The sequence below is a fragment of the Nycticebus coucang genome, chromosome 1, assembly GCF_027406575.1.
Source record: "Nycticebus coucang isolate mNycCou1 chromosome 1, mNycCou1.pri, whole genome shotgun sequence".
NCBI classification, from domain to species: Eukaryota; Metazoa; Chordata; class Mammalia; order Primates; family Lorisidae; genus Nycticebus; species Nycticebus coucang.
In genome coordinates, this window is record NC_069780.1 from 116,887,449 (window position 1) to 116,908,052 (window position 20,604).

Here is a 20,604-nt window from a genome sequence, read left to right on the forward strand (position 1 = left end):
ATGATAAGAAATTCCAGCTGATGAAATTGCGGTGGAGATAGGAAAAAGGAGAATTGTCTGTGATTTTAGAGAGATACCCACAGTGCCAAGTTCAGAGGCCCTTCCCTGGTGCCATCCCTATGCGTTCAGGATTAGACAAGGTTCTTTCACTTCATTCCCCTTTTGTACGATGTTCTAAACTGCAAGCGCTCCTGAAATTCAATTTTATTTTATTTAAGAGAAGGTTCTCGCTATGTTGCCTTGCTGGTCTTGAATGCCTGGGCTGGAGGAATCCTCCTGCCTCAGTCTCCCACAGTGTTGGCATCACAGGTGTGAGCCACTGTGCCTGGCCTTGCTCTGGGAATTCAATTTGGTAGCACTCCTCAAAGTGTTACGATCATGAGATTCAAGAGGAAATTTTAAGTCATGGCCCCTGGCCTCAAGAAGATAACACTCCTGGTTACAAATTTTCCATGAGTTTATATATTATGTATGTGGTAAATCTGTTCATGCTGCCCTAAGCTCACTCTTCTGTCAGGATCGGTGGGGAGGGCAAGAGTGCCCACGACCACGGCTCTGGCTTCTAGCAGAATGAGCACCCTGGTGGCTGTCTTGAACAAATGAAAGGAGAGAGGTCAAGATTCCATGTCTGCAGTGGTTAAGGTATTTACAAAGGAATGATGTTTTTAGAAGTATTTCTTTTGTTTAAGTTCCTTAAACTGTTTTTTTTTCCCTTAAACTGTTTTAATAGATTCCGTAACAGTGTGGCACAAAGGCTTTGCTCATGTCACCACCCCCTCTCCCAGGAGCTTCCAACCTTATTTCCTTTCATTCTCCTACGTAAACTTTGCTCCAGCTACACACGAACCTGTGGTAACTACGACCCCCACCCTGTGCATTTGCTTACCCTTTTCTTCTGCCTGAAGAACCCAAAGAGACTTGGATCCCCCAGACTCATCCAATTCTGTTCCCCTGGCAGCCCAGTCTTCCTAAAGCCATATCTGACTTTCCCAGGTTTTCCTATGAACTTTTAAGTTCTTATTATTGCTAAATACCTGACTTACAAGGGTATTCCTATGAACTTTTTAAGTTATTATTATTGCTAAAAATCATCACAAATAACAGTAGATAACAACCACCACCCTCACAGTAAGAGCAACCACTATTTTCTGAGCACTATTCAGCTTCCTGCACTCAGCCCCGCTTCACATCCACTGCTACACCATCCTCTCAACAACCCTAAGGCCGGTGCCATTATCATCCTCATTTTCCAGAGAGGGAAAGGCTGACGGAGATTCAGCATCTTTCCTAGTGACATCTGGTAAGAGACCAAGAGTTACTGTCAGTTTAGCTTTTAATCATGAAGTGATCATTTGTGTCTCTTGAACTGCTATTTATCACACAGTTATTCAAATAATTTAAATGTAGCATTTGGGCAAGTGGTTTCAGTAAAAAGCAAAATTGAAGTTTTAAATACAAAATGTATCTTTCTTTCAGCATTGCATAGTCTAAATGAGGAAACTGATTAGAATCTCAGCTCATTTGTTACTACTGGCTACGTAACCCGGCCTAAATCACCTTCTTTAAGCCTTTGTTTCTCTAAATGTAAAATAGCAAGAATAACAGTCCCTACCTTGCAGGGTTGTTGTAAGGATACAATGAAATAAAACAATCCCACATGGTCAACACTTCGTGGAACATCAGAGTTCCTGCTGTGAGTTTTATTGTGATGCGCAAGGAGACACACATTCTGGATAGATGGATGCTCTTGAATGCCGAATAAATGAATGTAAGACTTCCAATGTCATGAGGTGGGCTCAAATAATGAAATATTTTTGATATTATAAATTTTCTAAATAAAATTTTTATTACAATTTTTGGTATATATATAATCAATTATATAAGGAGGTATATTCTGATGAAATCAAATTCTTTTTTATATCTAAATTTCTTGATATAAGATTTTTCTTGTGAACATTTTCAAATAACCACCTTGATAAGCATGTGTGTAGAATCTTAGCAGTTAATTTTACTCCTGGAATAGTTGATACTATGTCGTAACCCTGGCACTGGGATACTCTATTCTAGCAGTCATTGTTGAAACAAAAATTTCCTGAAAAGTCTTTATGGAGGTAATAAACTGGTCATGCTTTTTACCAATTTTCTCCCTAAGTATCACATGTCAAATTAAATACTATCTATCTATGGCAGTGGCCCCCTTTTTGCAATGCTTGACTATATTACCACGTTATAATGGGAGTTTGGTGTTGCCCCCAAAGTGTTCCAAAACATAGCTGAGCTATTCAACAAAATGTAACTGATCGATTTTATGTATACATCACATTTATATGCCATCTATATATTTGAGGTCTTGTTGCCTAATTAGATAATTCAGTTGGTAGCTCAGTAAATGCGGCCTGTGGCATGATCTTCCTTCTGAACAGATGGAATAATTAGCGATTAGAGACAAACTGCTAATTTCAGGGACCTGCTATGAAGATCTAAATCTAAGAGTGTTTGTGTAAAATAATCTTAAATCATATGCAATAATGGTATTTTTGCTTTATTTTGACAGGGTCTCTGTTGCCTGGCCACATGCAGTGAAGTCCTCATAGCTGACTGTAATGTCAGATTCCTGGACCCTCCTGCCTCAGCCTCCAAGTAGCTAGGACTGTAGGCATATGCCACCATATCTGGCTACTTTTTCTTTGTGTAGATATAGGGTCTTGCTGTGTTGCTCAGGCTGGTTGCAAACTCCTGGGCTCAAGTGATCCTCTCACTTCGGCCTCCTAAAGTGCTGGGATTACAGTCATGAGACACCACGCCCGGCCAATTATGGTATTGTATTAGGGAATGTAGAAAGGCAGTTAGTATTACTATACATGTATTATGTGCTGAAAATTTTAATTTTCCTCTTTTGTCACTGATTTCTATAGATGCCTCGTGAAGTAAATAGTACTGCCCCCATTTTAGAGAAATTAAATAATTTACCTATAATCAGAAAACTAAAAATCAGTAGGACAAGATTTATATTTGCAGGCATTTTTGACTCACTATTTGATGGTATTTCTCACACTAAAAAGAGCATTATTTAAAATATTTGCTGGAAGAAATTGTGACATAGAATTGATTTATTCTGGAGAATTAAGATAGTACTTCCCAGATCTATCTACCTACAGAAGTTTTAAAAAAAGCTCAGTTTACATTTGAATTCAGGCCATTTAAGTTTTCTTCAGTAGAACCCTAACCGACTCGTCTCCATGTGTATTCTGAGAAGGCAGACCTGTTTTGTGGAGCACTACCTTTATTAGCCCATCTGTGCTGAGAGTCTGCTTCTCCTATTGGTTTATTCCAGTTTTGCGAAATGCTCATATGGTCATTCTGTAGCTAGAATACCATTTATGAATCACAATTTTCTCTCTCTTTTCTTTTCTTTTTTTTTTTTTTTTTTGAGACAGAGTCTCATTCTGTCACACTGGGTAGAGTGCCCTGGTAGAGTGTTGCTGGCTCAAACACTTGGGCTCAAGTGATCCTCTTGCCTCAGCCTCCCAAGTAGTTGGGACTACAGGTGCCCACCACTGTATCCAGCTAGAGTTTCTTTTTTTGGTAGAGATGGGGTCTCACTCTTGCTCAGGCTGGTCTCAAACTCCTGAGCTCAGGCGATCTACCTGCCTCGGCTTCCTAGAGTGCAGGGATTACAGGTGTGAGCCACTGCACCCAGCCATGAATTTCAATTTTCAATTGATGCATTACAGATTCTCTTACTCAACTCTTCTCACCTTTTTACAATTTTGGTATACAAGATACAAAGTGTACCTCATCAGCTGACCAAAGATGTGTGCACCGGCTTCCTCATCACAGAGCTTTCAGGGTGCCTAGTGAGGACGTCTTAAAAGACATCCACTAAGTATCTGATGAATTGCAGTGGTTCTAAATATCTTCATTTATTAATATGATTCAGTTTATGTTAAAATGTGTTAGATATTTATAGAAATTATTGAGACTTTTGTTGCTGGCCCTGATGGATACTTTAGATTAATCTTAAGAACAACTGTGTAAGGAATAGAAAAAATACTTTCAGACACATGTACATAGTAACAAAACAATAACAAGACCAAAACAAGAACAAGAACAAAGCAGTGGGTGAAAGGCATCAGAGAGCATCAGAACAGCCCGTACCTGACATGCCAAGATCCAGGAGAGGAGCAAAACCCTTTTTGTGGGAACCACTATGTTTGATGTTTTTTTTTTTTTTTTGAGACAGAGCCTCAAGCTGTTGCCCTGGGTAAAGTGCCATTGCATTGTATCACAGTTCACAGCAACCTCCAACTTCTAGGCTCAAGTGATTCTCCTGCCTCCGCCTCCCAGTAGCTGGGACTACAGGCACCTGCCACAGCAACTGGCTATTTTTTGGTTGCAGCCGTCATTGTTGTTTGGCGGCCCGGGCTGGATTTGAACCTGCCAGCTCAGGTGTATGTGGCTGGTGCCTTAGCTGCTTGAGCCACAGGCGCCGAGCCTTTGTTTTGTTTTTAAATCTCTTCCTCTTTGGGGCAATTTTCCAGTTCCCCTTGAGATGCCTAGAGGCTGAACAGAAAATTGCAGCCTGGGACTTGCAGCAACCTGGCTAGGTTGGGGAGACCAAAAACAGGGTTCAAGAGACCAAGGCAACCAGGACTTGAGGGGCCAAGACTCTAAAGTGAAGGGAAGTGTGGAGGCATTTGCCGTTTTTGAAGCTGCCTGTGCATGAGACGAAAGGCCGAGAAAACTAAGTAGAACGCGGTTGATCTGAGGCTGACAGCTGAGCAGAGAATCCAAATCTCATGGTGCTCAGCCCAGAGGAGGCCGCGGGGCCTCCAGAAAACACAACAGACTTCTACTCCCTTCACTTGGGTCCCCTGAACAAACTTTCAGTTTTTCCCAAAAGAGAGGGCAAACTATAAATAGATTATTCTCCACAAATCCTGAAACTCAGCTTCTATTGGATCAAGGTTATCTGCCCATATTCCATTTGTCTTCCAAAAGAAAATTAAATTCTATTTAGAGGAAGAAATTTGAATTTATTTCTATCCAGAGCTTGCACATGACTGCCAAATAGGGCAATCAGCCTTCCCCTGCAAGGCTTTTGTTTCCTGCTCACAGGGTTTGCTTATTCATTTGCACTTGAATGCTTTCAGGAGGAGTCTGTGCTGTCAGATTCCACAGTCCCCACTGATCCCTACTGCCTCACAACAACCCCATTTCAGCCCTGTAAGCTATCTGCTTGAGCCAGAAGGCATTTGCTGAATATTTGAAATTATAAACCAAGGACTGAGATGGTAGACATGGAGGAGCCAGAAGATCTGCATGAAGGAAACAGCTCTCAGTGATTGGGGTTGCTGCTGGGAGACCCTGGCATAAGAGAAGATCTTAAGACTATGTTTACAATCTCATCTCTTTGGCCTCCTACTTTGCTTTATACAGCTACTGAGACAAACATTTGTTTTCGTTCATTTATTCATTTATAATACTTTGCATTTATAAAACATTGCATAGGTTACAAATTTTATACATATGTTTTTATACAATTCTTAGGACAAAACTTAGGGCCAGATTAAGCACCTCTGGAAAATATAGGTAACTCCAGCTGCTTGGTAGAATAGAAGTTGCTGGACACTTAATTGTGTGTTCATTCCATTGAACCTGAAAGCTCAACATTAAAGAATGTGACTGTAAAACATGCTTAAGAGTATTTATAAAAAACGTACTCTTCCCTCTCCAACATTTGAGTAATGCAAGGGATAAGAATAAAATTTGATCCTGGAAAAACGATAAATTAACACTAAGGCAAAAAATCTATTTAATTGTATTAATTAACTTATTTGAGACAGAGTCTCACTCTGTCACCCTGGGTAGAGGGCCGTGGCGTCATAGCTCACAACAATCTCAAAAGTCTTGGATTCAAGAGATCCTCTTGCCTCTTAAGTAACTGGGACTATAGGTGCCTGCCACAACACTCAGCTACTTTTTCTACTTTTTTAGTAGTGATGGAGTCTCACTCTTGCTCAGGCTGGTCTCCAACTTCTGAGCTCAGGTAATCCACTTTCCCTGGCCTCCCAGAGTGCTGGGATTATAGACATGAGACGCTACCCTGGTCAAAGCAAAGAATCTAAACGGCTGGGTTAAAAACCAGTCCTAAATGTTACTGCTTATTTTGCTCTCCCAAAACTATTTGAAAAGGACGTCTGCATCTTGCTTGCTCAAACTCTCGTAGGTTTCCCAATTCAAGTGTTTTATTGCTACCTCTTTCCCCAGATAAGGTAAAGGCCCACTGAGCCCAGGAAAGGCATAGTACCCTGTTTCCCCAAAAATAAGACATCCTCCAAAAATAAGACCTACTTACAGGAAAGATAAGATGTCCCCTGAAAATAAGACCTAGCGCATCTTTGGGAGCAAACCTTAATATAAGACACTGTCTTATTTTCAGGGAAACAGGGTACATATTCAAACATGAAACAAATGTGGTCATGGAGGGCCCAGGAAAAAACTCTGAAATAGGAAAAAACAAAACAAAACATGGGGGAAGAAACCAAAGACAGGATAGATTAGAGCAGGAGACCGAGGCACCTGTTTTGGAAGGATGGGGCCAGTTGCAAAAGGACTACTGTTGAAGCTCCTCATAACTAAAACTGTATCAGTGGAAGGTGTTGACTGGCAGATCGGACCCTGACACTTTTAATTATAAAACCCAGATCAAGCAAACGTGAAATTACAGTCAGTCCGAGGAGGCACCGTTAGACACTGTCATTCATTGTCCATGGAGTAAGAAGTTTATTGCTCAGAAACGCAAACATCTTCACCAGATGCTGCTGAGCACAGGGCAGAGTGGCGTGAGCCAGTAGAGAAAATCTCCGCGTACCTCCTGTCTAAGCTTCTGTGTGTTTAACTGTGAAGTTACATAAATTGTCCAGGGAGGGTTTGAAGAGCACACGAGGCGTTCATTAGTCTCTCTGAATCTCACTCTACAAAACAAATGTGGTGATTTTCTTTTTTTCACTAAACTTGACATGGCTCTGGGACAAATCAATAGGAGCGTCCCAACCTCCCCTGGCTTCTACATGTTTAGTCCAGGGTTTTCTGGGAAGACTGCTTTTCCATTCTTCATGAATAGTTCATGTGCTAGTCTCCAGTGGAAACAAAGTGACATTTCTTATTACTGTTGGCTGTTGGAAAGCAATGCAAAGGGAGTGCCTTGAAACAATTAGTCCTCTGTAACCGATTATTTAACAATGTGTATTTCCCAAGAGCTGTTTATCTTCAAAAGGAAGCAGCCAAGACTAAATATATACTGTATCTAAGCAGACACCTGCACGGAACCCCTCTGGCTGCTAAGTGGGAATGCTCATACAAGAAAATTAAGGAAGGGTTATTAATTTGTTTCTGTCCTCCCTTTGGGAAGGAATCTGTACTTTTTCATGAGCAGAGAAATATGTTCCATTTCTTATGATACCCCAAGGACTGTTTTTATTTGGGAAAATCTCTTCCTAAAAGATAGCTGTAGTTATAAAACTGAAATTCAACATTCACCAGCAAGAGATACATGGAAAACAAGGAAAAAGAAAGGAGAGTGAAAGGGTGGGAGCGAGGGAGACAGCAAGCCAGAGAGAGGCATGGAAAGAAAACACTGTGTTTTCGCAGAAAAATGCTTTGTGTTCAGGGCCACCAAGGGATGATAAAAAAATAAGTGGAAGACACTGTTCCCACCTTTGAGTCACTTATTCCCAACCGTTTAGCAGTTTGAGACATGAAACTACAAATGAAAATGATTTTGACCAACCAATCCTTAAGTATGAATACGGGCCGTATATTTTTAGCTACAAATTCCATGTTGTAACTCGCTTCTCTGAAGTAGGGGATGATTCAAAGACAGCCAAGGAACATCTCGAGACCAGATGCTTGCACAAACGAACATGTTGTAAGTCAGCTACAGAGTGACAGTCAAAAAAGACTCTGGAGAATACAGTCTTGTAACCAACATACTGAGATGTATCCCATCCCAATACTGTGCAAAGTTCTGCTCCCTTGCCAGCCTAGGCATTCCAAGAAGAAAACACTTCAGCTTTTGGAATGCTACTTCTATGTATCTGAACCCTCTTCAAAAATGTATTTTCTAGCTGCTCCAAGAAGCTCCTGCCTGTTACTGCTGGCTACCCTTGTAATGTTGTGTGGGATTCTCTACTGCGGGAAAATCGTCAGTGAGTGAAATTCTGACATAGTCAATGTGAGAGACTCCTAACAGAAAACTTGAAATAAATGCTATATGTCAGTCTGAATCTGAGTGGATTAGGTTAAAAATAGAAAAATGCTTTTCCACACAATTACAGCTAGGAGTGACATGGGAAATATTTACTAATGAGTGTGGTGCAGACGCACCCGTCAGATCTGGGATGCGGTGGATCCCCAGGCTCCCTGTCTAGCCAGGTGTAAGCCTTTTAGCTGCTGGACATCTGTAAGGGCTGGAAACCTGGACACATACAAGGAGTTGAACAGTCGCAATTTTCAATATTTCAATGATTAATAGGGTTCTACCAGTGTTTTCTAGCTGATTATCAGCCTGGTGATTATTCTCATACAAATTTTTAATATATCTTGGACTGAACAGTTTAAGAAACTTAACTATCTATGAGAATTAGCACAGATCCACTTACAAATGACAAACACAACTCATTTTTTAAAAAATAGAGGCGAATGGATCAATGGAATAGGAATTAAAAGAACATTAAACATAATGTATTATGACTTTCTGTGGGCAATTCAGAGATGTTTAGTTAGATGATGTGTCCCAAGCACAGCTATAACAGACTAAGCTCACACTGATGAAGATTCCTGGTCTTTGGAGAATAGCTATTCTCAGCTTTGTCTGATGAACAAAAAGATTTCGAAAGTTTGCACAGTGGACATTTGTTACTGTGGCCTGCCAAGCACTACTGCCCACTTCTGTTTGGAAGAACATCCTTTCTCCTGGTGGGAATCCCATTCCATGGGTCTTTATGAGATTAACTCCACTCCTGCCCTCTGTTTATCATCCAAACTGGCCAGAATACCTGTCGTCAGGTAACAGGTTCCTGGCTGGGACGGGACCCCAGGTGGAGCCATTGAGTCTTCCATAGGACTTTCTTCCTGAGGGACGAGTTCCTGGCTCTGATGCTGGTGCTCCATGCATCTGTAACGCCCCAAAGAGAGACAGATCTCCAGGGCCTTCAATGTGGGAATTTCGGTTCACCAGCCAAGTAAATATAAAACTACTTTTTTTATTTTTTGAAGTGGTCATGGGTGTTGACAAAAGCAAATAAAGAAATACAAAGGCCAATGGAAATAAAAATAACCATGAAGTCTGCATGGAATATACTTGGAAGAGGTTATGACTGTATAGCCTATTGCACAGAAATGCCTACATTGACGGCCTGAGGCAATTTATACTTTGTGAACTCAAATAAACCGTAGAGAAATGATATTCCTCCAGCTTTTCTTATTAGGCATTGCTTTCAGGACTGGTGCTCTGAGCACCTGGTACCAGGAACATGCCCGGGTGCTGGGTTCTTAACCAGAGGGATACACGTAGTGATGGCTGCTTCAATTCCTCAGCGAAAGAGACCAAGATTTCTTTTATATCTCCCAATGACATATGACACAATACTCAACAGTGCCCCTTTATTTTCAAACCTCCATATGAGTGCAATGACTTTTTTCTGTGTCTCTGGTTTGATAGGTTATGCAGGCTGCCACTATATCTGAAGGTTTACATTTGTCGAGTTCCTGCCGCCTGGCTCCGTCACACGTGTAAGCTGTCCAGCTTCCATCGAGCCCCACTGATTTCTCTCTGAGCCAGGTGTTTCTTGACCATCTTCCAACATAGTTTATTTACCTTCTGCCTAGAAACTGCTCCATACCTATTATTACTTTTTACCTCTAGCTTTCGTATTACTGGGAACAATTGACCTTGCTTCTTGCCTTTGAGAGAAAAGAGAGGGCACTGCTAACCTGCAAGCGTGCAAACGCCAATTTTGCCATACTTCCAGCTCCAGAGTAGTTTTTCATATCCACCAATCATTTCTTCTTTCCAGAGCCCCAGAGAAAGAAACACCTCTTCCCTCAGAGAAGCCCTCCCTCACTTCCATTCTTCCCGCCTAGTCCTTGATCTCACCGTGACAATGAATCTTTCCTGCAGTTGCCATTTCTCCTTTGCTGATTCTTGTCACAAGTAAAGAAAACAAAAGCAAAAAAAAAAAAAACTCCTTTGAACCAGTAAACCTCACTTGCTTCGCTATTTCTTTCTTTCTCTTTCCATTCTCCATTTTACTTCTTTTTTTCCCAGTGACCCCTAGGCCAGCTAAATCTGAGTCACCTGGAAACTTCCTAGAAATGTACATCAGATTCCATCCTGACTTGCTGTATTGGAAACTCTGGGTTTTGTCAGGGCCTAACGATCTCCGCTTCAGTGAGCCCGCAGTTGATTTGGGAGAGGCTGCACTGGGCTGCGTAGCTCCTGGGTTCTCACCCTTCTGAACTATTCTAAGCACTTGACAGACTTAGGCATCGCTTCCTTTTGAAGCTTTCCTTTCTACCTGCAACTGCAAACACTATCCTGGTCCTCTTCCCAGCTCTCTGATAAGTCGTCAATAATCCCCTGCACTATCCCTATCTCTACACCCATTTACTAAAACATTGGTATATAGTGTTTACCAGCGCCTCTCAAATGTCACCAACTTCACGGCATGTGAAGACTTTGATCTCCGTTTTGACTAAAGGTTATCAGTTTTCAGCCATTTATTCAACCCAGGAATTTCTAAAGGTTCCTTTCTTGTATTCTACATTCCTATACTCAACTGGGTAACCAGATTTCATTAATATTATCTCATGCTCTTGAATAAAATGAATTAATAGTATTAAAATGATGATACTGCCCAATGCAGTCTACAGGTTCAAAGCAACTGCTATCAAAATGCCAATACAATTTTTCATGGAAATGGAAAAAAATCCTAAAATTCATAAGGAGCTACAAAAGGCTTGCAATACCTAAAGCATTCCTGAGCAAAGAGAACAAAACTGGAAGCTAGGCACACGCCTGTGGTCCCAGCTACTGGGGAGGCTGAGGTAGGAGGATCACTAGAGCCAAGGAGTTGGAGGACAGCCTGACACCCCATCTCAAAGAAAAGAAAAGAAGAGAAAGACTCTTCTATACCAATTTTCTTAAGTGTTCTGATCATGAAGGGATGTTGGATATTATCAAAAGTTTTTTCTGCATCAATTGAGAGAATCATATGGTCTTTGTTTTTTAATTTGCTTATGTGTTGAATTATATTTATAGATTTATGTATATTGAACCAGCCTTGAGACCCTGGGATAAAACCCACTTGGTAATAATATATAATTTGTTAGATGTGTTGCTGGATTGTGTTTGTTAGGATCTTGTTCAACGTTTTTGCATCTATATTCATTAGTGATATTGGTCTAAAATTTTCTTTTCTTGTTGGGTCTTTTCCTGGTTTGGGGATCAGGGTGATGTTTGCTTCATAGAACGTGTTGGGTAGTCTTCCTTCTCTCTCTCTCTCTCTCTCTATATATATATATATATATATATTTCTTAAACTGATAGAGGCCATCTACAGCAAACCCACAGCCAATATCGTATTGAATGGAGTTAAATTGAAATCATTTCCACTCAGATCAGGAACCAGATAAGGTTGACCATTGTCTCCACTGTTCTTTAACATTGTAATGGAAGTTTTAGCCATCACAATTAGGGAAGAAAAGGCGATAAAGGGTATCCATATAGGGTCAGAAGAGATCAAACTTCGCTCTTCACAGATGATATGATTGTATATCTGGAAAACAGCAGGGATTCTACTACAAAACTCTTAGAAGTGATCAAGGAATACAGCAGCGTCTCAGGTTACAAAATCAACATTCATAAATCGGTAGCCTTTATATATACCAACAATAGTCAAGCTGAAAAAACAGTTAAGGACTCTATTCCATTCACAGTAGTGCCAAAGAAGATGAAATATTTGGGAGTTTATCTAACAAAGGACGTGAAAGATCTCTGTAGGGAGAGCTATGAAACTCTAAGAAAAGAAATAGCTGAAGATGTTAACAAATAGAAAAACATACCATCCTCATGGCTGGGAAGAATCAACATTGTTAAAATGTCCATACTACCCAAAGCAATATCCAATTTTAATGCAATCCCTATTAAAGCTCCACTGTCATACTTTAAAGATCTTAAAAAAATAATACTTCGTTTTATATGGAATCAGAAAAAAACCTCGAATAGCCAAGACATTACTCAGAATTAAAAACAAAGCAGGAGGAATCACACTACCAGACCTTGACTATACTATAAATCGATAGTGATCAAAACAGCATGGTACTGGTGCAAAAACAGAGAGGTAGATGTATGGAACAGAATAAAGAACCAAGAGATGAGTCTAGCTACTTACTGTTATTTGATGTTTGACAAGCCAATTAAAAACATTCAGTGGGGAAAAGATTCCCTATTTAACAAACGGTGCTGGGTGAACTGGCTGGCGACCTGTAGAAGATTGATACCACACCTTTCACCATTAACTAAGATAGACTCTCAATGGATTAAAGATTTAAACTTAAGACATGAAACTATAAAAATATTAGAAGAGAGTGCAGGAAGAACTCTTGAAGAAATTGGTCTGGGTGAATATTTTATAAGGAGGACCCCCCGGGCAATTTAAGTAGCTTCAAAAATACACTATTGAGACCTGACCAAAGTAAGAAGCTTCTGCACAGGCAAGAACACAGTAAGTAAAGAAAGCAGACAGCCCTCATACTGGGAGAAGATATTTGCAGTTTATGTCTCCGACAAAGGTTTAATAACCAGAATCCACAGAGAACTCAAACGTATAAGCAAGAAAAGAACAAGTGATCCCATCGTAGGCTGGGCAAGGGACTTGAGGAAAAACTTCTCTGAAGAAGACAGGCGCATGGCCTACAGACATATGAAAAAATGCTCATCATCCTTAATCATTAGAGAAATGCAAATCAAAACTACTTTGAGATATCATCTAACTCCAGTAAGATTAGCTCATATCACAAAATTCCAAGAACAGAGATGTTGGCGTGGATGTGGAGAAAAGGGAACACTTCTACACTGCTGGTGGGAATGCAAATTAATACATTCCTTTTGGAAAGATGTTTGGAGAACACTTAGAGATCTACAAATAGATCTGCCATTCGATCCTATAATTCCTCTACTAGGTATATACCCAGAAGACCAAAAATCACATTATAACAAAGATTTTTGTACCAGAATGTTTATTGCAGCCCAAGTCATAATTGTTAAGTCATGGAAAAAGCCCAAGTGCCCATCGATCCACGAAGGGATTAATAAATTGTGGTACATGTACACCATGGAATATTATGCAGCCTTAAAGAAAGATGTAGACTTTACCTCTTTCATGTTTACATGGATGGAGCTGGAACATATTCTTCTTAGTAAAGTATCTCAAGAATGGAAAAGAAAGTACCCAGTATACTTAGCCGTACTATGAAATTAATTTATGGCTTTCATGCGAAAGCTATAACCCAGTTATAACCCAAGAATATGGGGAAGGGGGAGAAGGATGGGAGGGAGGGGGGAGGATGGGCGGAGGGAAGGTGATTGGTGGGATTACACCTGCGGTGCATCTTACAAGGGTACATGTGAAACTTTGTAAATGTAGAATATAAATGTCTTAACACAGTAACTAATGCCAGGAAGGCTATGTTAACCAGTGTGATAAAAATATGTCAAATGGTCTATGATACCAGTGTATGGTGCCCCATGATCACATTAATGTACACAGCTATGATTTAATAAAAAAAAAGAAAAGAAGAGAAAGAAAGAAAAAAAAAAGAAGAACAAAGCTGAAAGCATATACCAGACTTCAAAATGTACCGCAAAGCTCTAGCAGCATGGTACCACCGAAACAGCACGGTACTAGCAAAAAAACCCAGAAATACAGACCAATGGAACAGAACAAAGAACTCAGAAATTAATCCAACTGATTTTTTTTGAGACAGAGTCTTACTACGTCACCCTCTGTAGAGTTTAGTGGCATCACAGATCACAGCAACCTCAAACTCTTAGGCTTAAACAATTCTCCTGCCTCAGCCTCCTGCGTAGCTGGGACTACAGGCACCCGCCACAATGCCAGCTATTTTTTTTGGCTATAGTTGTCATTGTTGTTTGGCTCGCTCGGGCTGGGTTTGAACCCACCAGCCCTGGTGTATGTGGCTGGCCCCCTAGCCGCTGAGCTACAGGCGCCAAGCCTGGCATGAAACTCTTAAGGTCGATCAATCTCCCTGCCTTAGCCTCCTGGAGTGCTACGATTACAAGCGTGAGCCACTGTGCCTGCCTGTCACCTACTCTTTATTCCCAGGCACACTGCCAGAATATCTATAGTTTGGAATGTAACAACACTACCTTTTTCAATATCTACTGCTAAACATTTCCAGTTATCCTGCTAAAGAGTAGGTACCAGTATGCCAACCTCATTCAAGATAAAAAAAAATTAAAAACTAACAAAATTTTTAAAAACAAATCAGAACAAAACAAACAAGAAACACAACTTTGCTTGCTTTCCATTGCTTAGTGGCTGAAGTTTCGCTTTCTGAGCATGGGAAGTTGGCACTTAAGCAAACTACCTTCTCCATCTCTTCTCCCACCACTCTTTTCTGATTGTGGGACTTTTCTACTTCCCTTTGCTTAATCCTAGGCAGAATCAATCACTTTCCTTTTTTGGTTAACAGTTTTCTCACCTGAGATACCCATCTCTAACCATACCCTCGTAGTTTATTAGATATACATGGATGGTATCACAAACTCAGGGACGGGTAAAATGAATGAATGGAGTATATATCAGGTCTGCTCATGGTTTGAAAATTGCTGCCATGCCAATACTGCCTTCAAAGAAAAATCAGAAATTCAAGTTTTTAATGAGAATTTTCTCCATGTTAAAAGTTTGCAGCAAATCTTAAGAAATCTAAAATGCTCTTTTGTGTACTAATGTGTATCTGCCAAATAAAATACACTTGTAGGCTGTCAGTCTGGACCTTGATCTTAGTTCCACTAAGGCCCTGGGGATCCAAAGGTGACCAAGACAGGGTCTGTGACCTGATGGCTCACCTTTGGGCTCAGCTCAAAGGCAGGAGTAAACAGGACCTTACCTCACTCTCAGAATGCTGTTTACATGGCACCTGCCACAGAATTTTCTTAGAGCTAATTGTTTACTCCTTAAATCATCAGATCCTGGAGGGGCAGGGCTGTTCTTTTTCCACCCTGGTGTTGGCAGTGCTATCACTCTGCTATTAGGTGTTTGATTTTAACCATATCCGTAGAGAGGTGTCTATATATCAGCTTGTGTCAACTTGATTCTAAAGCTTTAGTTATTTTGTATTTTCCTCTGTCTAAATTGATAACACCCTTTGATTAGGCAGCACCATGTGAGCAAGCGATGATCTAACTAAAAAATACCTCTTGCCACTGTGTCCAAAGATGGACGTTCCTACTCCCCAACTCTCTTTGCACAGACAGTTCGAGTCTTGAAGAAAATAAATAAGCCTGGAAATATGATCGTGGCTTTCAGTAACTTAGCAGAGAAAATCAAGTCTCTGTATAATAAACAAGTTAGATTCTCCAGCAACAGGAAGAGGAGACCTATGCAGATGCTTGTGATGGGTTACTGGATCCCATCACGAGCACACTCATGTGTGACCCTGTGGTGCTGCCATCTTCCAGAGTCACTGTGGATACATCCACTATTGCAAGACATTTGCTCAGTGACCAAACAGATCCCTTTAATCGTAGTCCCCTCACCGTGGACCAGATACGGCCAAATACAGAACTAAAAGAAAAAATCCAACGGTGGCTTGCAGAGAGGAAACAACAACAACAAAAGGAGCAACTTGAAGAAGTGCTGTGAACTAAACAAACCAAAAACCAACCCCAGAGTGTAGATAAACAGTTGTTTATGGTTAAAAAAAAAAATGCCTTCTAAAGTGCAAACCTAAAAAGGCTTCGCGTCTACTTCAGTTGTACTCTACGATCCTAAATATATGTGTCTGTATATGCGCACACATACATATACACATGCGCATGTTGTACACATGTGCTCCTCGCGAGATGATAGTCCAAAATAAGGACTATTTAGAGATACTTTTGGTAAATTTAAGAAGTAATTTTAGTCTAGGACAGACGTTTTCACTTTAGGAAATAAGGAAAATGTGTTCATTTGTTCCATTTGTTAATTTCAGAGGGCAACGTTTTTCCGCTTAACAAAAGCACTAAAAGTGTCAGCTTTAGTTTTTGCTACAGTTATATAATTTCTAGTTAGGCTCTCCAAGCATGCTCACAAAACTAATTTAAGCTGGGCACTGCTGGGCGTGGGGGATGTCAATCATTTTCAGTGAACCAAACACTCTCCTTTCACAAAGGATCAGGCTGAAGAGGGGACTACTTGAATTGATATCTCTTTCACTCCTCAATTGATCTAATTTCTAGATAGAGCCATGGCCCAAATATGTGCATAGATCATACATGTCTGGCTTTCACAAATTTTGTAAATGTCCTTCCTGCTGAAAAAAAAAAATTATGGTTTCGGTAGTTTTTAAAATGAAGGCAAGTAAACATTTTGTCTTCCTCATCTGTATAATAAACAAGTTAGATTCTCAGCTGTATTTCAAATGTCAAAGATTTAGCCCCCTATCATTTTATTTCACAACTCTGATAACATAGTGTGCACTAGTTCACCTGTGTGTACAGGGATGCTTGAATCTTTAATATTGAAATCCCATTCTTTGTACTCATTAGGATAATGTGTGTTTGTCACAAGCAAACTGGAAGGCTTACCTGCAGACTGTTGAAAATGACAAAGAGCACCAACATCCAGAAGTGTCTGTAGGCCATGTGCAGTCCTCCCCAAAGCCACGTCATAGAAATCAGGGCAAACAGATACAAAATCAGAGGAATTTCTAGAGATTAAAAAAAACAATACTTTTTGAGCTTCAGAATACTATATAGTCACAAATTACTTCTGGCTCATTTGTGTGGTGCTCTAAATACCCATTTTGAAAAGAACAACCTTGGAAATCACATTCTTATGTCACAGAGAAGAGAAGGCACATTGCTGAGTCCATCTTCTTTTCTGCTTTGCAAATGGAGCTGCTGGTAGGCCTGGGATGGGGATGGAGGACTTTCCTCTCCTCCACTGCCACCTGCTGGAATGTTCAGAAAGTACCACAAACAACCATGGGGTTGCATAAACCGTGAGCGTGTTCCACCAGAAAATGGTAGGCAGTAGTGTGCTCCAGAATTTAATGTATTTGGACAAGGCACTTAAAAAATATAAAGTGTATACAATTTTCTCTGTGTGATGGAAAAACATGTGCTCACCTCCCTTTTCTAAGAAGACACCAAAATTTATTGCCAAGCTTAACAGCAAAGAGTAAGTGACTGACTGACTTTGATCAACAAAGCTTATTTCACCCCTAATGTTCTCATGCGATTGTGTCAATGGATTTCTTCAGGGTCAAGGGTCATTACCCTTTCCGCTCGTCTATTTTGAATTTTCTTTGCTGTTTGGATTTCAGACTAATAACCTTATAGAAGCAATTTTAATATTTAAATGACAAGTTATTTAAGATTCAGAAAGTGAATCAGATCTTTGCAGCCACAAGTAAATACACTTTCAAGCGGCTGAAAGACATCAGGACAGAATTCATTCTGTCCTATTAGTGAAGATGCTTGGTGTGGTCACTTGATTAAGAAGAGGCTGCACAGATTACCACCCCCACCCCACCCCCGTAAAGTTACCCTTTTCCTTTTTTTGTAGTTGCTAAGTATCTTGTGTGGCACTACTTTGATACTATGCAAATATATTTTCCTTATCAAATGTCTGATTTATCCATTTGTTTTCTTTTATTCTAGGGCCTTACAGCTTCCTACTTTATTTAGTGGGTTCTTCTCCATTACTATGATTATTTATTTGTAGGTCCAAACTGTCCTTCCTGGGAACCTCTTCAAGATGGTTTCTGTGCCTTTTGTTACATCCTTATAATTCTGTTAGCATCTACTTGCTTTTTGGCCCAAGATGTTTCAAACTTTCTCTGCTCCAGGCCTGGTTTCTTTTAGAGGAGAGTGGTGTTTAGAAACCAGATCTCGGCTTAGGTATGGCCATTGCTATTGCTCCCAATAGGTAGAATTGGTAGAATTGGAATATACATGTTTGCATGTGCACACATACACACATGCGCACACATGCGTGAACACACAAACATACTGTCATCTATTTTTCTGTATCTATCGCCACATAATGAAAATCATTAGTTCACACCACCACTTCTAATTCTGCCCCAGTGCCACAGGGTTAATTCTAGTTCTCTCCCTTTGCATATTTGTAATCCTTCTCTGCTGGTGAGGAATCTATCTCTCATTATTCCTAATATACTTACCTGTGTAATCACACCCACCGCTGTCATCCCTTCCCTTGCCCAGATGGGCTCCCAAACTCACTCCGCGTCTGTAGCTCACCCTCACATGGCAGCCTCACAGATGGGGCTCACACACCCCTACCTCGGAGCCTACCTTGCTTTGTACCAATTAATGGCTTTAGGATGGAAGTGTTTGAGAAAGGAAAAGAAAAGAAAAAAGGCAAAGGAAAGAGGGAGAAGGCGATTGTGCTGATATCCTGCTCAGATATACCCTTAATCAAAATGTATACAAATTGTCTTGAGTTTTTATTATAACAGCATGAGGAAAGTAAGACTAATATAAGAAAAGGCTTATACAGATGAGTAATTTCTTTGTCATTAATGCTTTGCTGCAGGACAGGGGAGAATCTATTAAAATTTATTTAGTTGTTATAAAATTTCATTTTTGTTCAGTGAAATCATGCAATTTGATAAAGGGCCAAGAGGCTAATTTTTACTTCTGAAAAGACACCCTAAGTTTCAGAAAACTGCTTAAGCTATGCTCAAAAATTCCTCAAAGATTAGGTATCAAGTCTTGCAATTGCATTCTTTGCTTCTATTGTGTAAGAACAAAATTCTACTTATGGCTCTGTGCAGAGTACAAAGGGACCTGCATATTTTGTATGAACAACTAGGAACCCAATTTTTAAAACCTGGCCTGCATGTTCCTCTGTGAGCCCAGAGCAGAGCAAGCACTGTGTGTGGACAGAGCTCCACGGGGAGCCACAGGATCCTCCCAGGGCTGGCAGGAAACTCCCTGTGCCCACGTCTTTCTGGAATTACCCAGAACAGTGTGGTAACTTGGCACCCCAGACCAGGAACCCTGCAAGGAAAAAGCTACTCATAAATAACTCAGGGTACTTAACAATAGATCCCAGCCTAGTTTTCCAGCAGTACAACAAAGATTAAGACATGATTTCAGGTAGAAGAAACATATCCAGAGGCATATCCTGATTTTGTGGGCCTGAAGCTTATAAAATCTGGAGCAGCAGGCACCCTACAGTCCCAGCTACTTGGGAGGCAAGAGGATCGGCTTATGCCCAAGATAAGCAATTTCATGTCACCGCTGTGAGCTGTGACACCATGGCACTCTACCAAGGGCAACATGATGAGACTCTGCCTACAAAAAAATAAAAAAAAAAATCAATGTTTCATTTAAAGAAAATCACTTCAGTTTTGTATTTCCTAAGCTGTCACTCCACATTCGGTGAACTACTACTAACTTCTCAGATGTGGAGAAATGGGAACCCCTGCATCTTACTGGCGGGATGTGAAATGGTGCAGCTGCTGTGGAAAACAATTTCTGGCACCTCCAAAAGTTAAGCATAGAATTACATGATACAACGATCCCATTTCTAGATATAGACCCCAAACAATGGAAAGGAAGGATCAAACAGATGCTTGTACCCCAGTGTTCACGGCCACATCATTCACAATGGCCAGCAAGTGTAAACAACCCAAATGCTCACCAAGAAATGAACAGGTGAGTCCAACGTGGTACTCCCATGCGTGACACCACTCAGTGCCATGTTCTAAGTGTCTGCGTCCCCCCCCAACTCATATGCTGAAAGGTCATCACCCATGTGACAGTATTAGGAAAGTGGGGCCATCGCAAGGTGATTAGGTCCTGATAGCAGAGCCCTCGTGAAAGGGTCCGTGTCCTTATAAGAGGCTCCGGAGAGCTGCCTTTCCCCCTCCACTATGTGTCATCCACAAACTAGAAAATGGGGCCCTCGTCAGACACCCAGTGGGCTGGAACCTTGTTCTGGGGCTTCTCAGCCTCCATAACTGTGAGTAATACGTTTCTGTTGTTCATAAGCCAGCCCGCCTAGAGTATTTTGTTACAGGGACTGAGACAGGATGAGATTCTGATGTAAGTGCTAACACGGATGACCTCTGAAAACACATGTGAGTGAAATAAACCAGACATGAAAAGCATAAATATTGCGTAATTCCACTTTCATGAGGTGCTTAGAATGGTCAAGTTCACAGAGAAAGAAAGTAGAATAGAAGCTGCCAGGGGCTCGGAGGAGGGAAGACTACCGAGTTATTCTTTCATGAATACAGAGTTTCTGTTTGGGATCAGGAAAAAGTTCTGGAAATACTGAC

The 20,604-nt window shown here is 40.7% G+C and overlaps 1 protein-coding gene across 1 annotated transcript in view; it reads right to left on the reverse strand.

Annotated features, from left to right (window-relative positions):
• Positions 1-20,604, reverse strand: part of ADGRV1 (adhesion G protein-coupled receptor V1) — a 669,001-nt gene that overhangs the window by 41,570 nt on the left and 606,827 nt on the right. Inside the window, exon 87 of the mRNA XM_053586729.1 lies at positions 16,877-16,998. Coding sequence (XP_053442704.1) covers positions 16,877-16,998 — 122 coding nt within the window. The remainder of the gene's footprint in view (positions 1-16,876; positions 16,999-20,604) is intronic.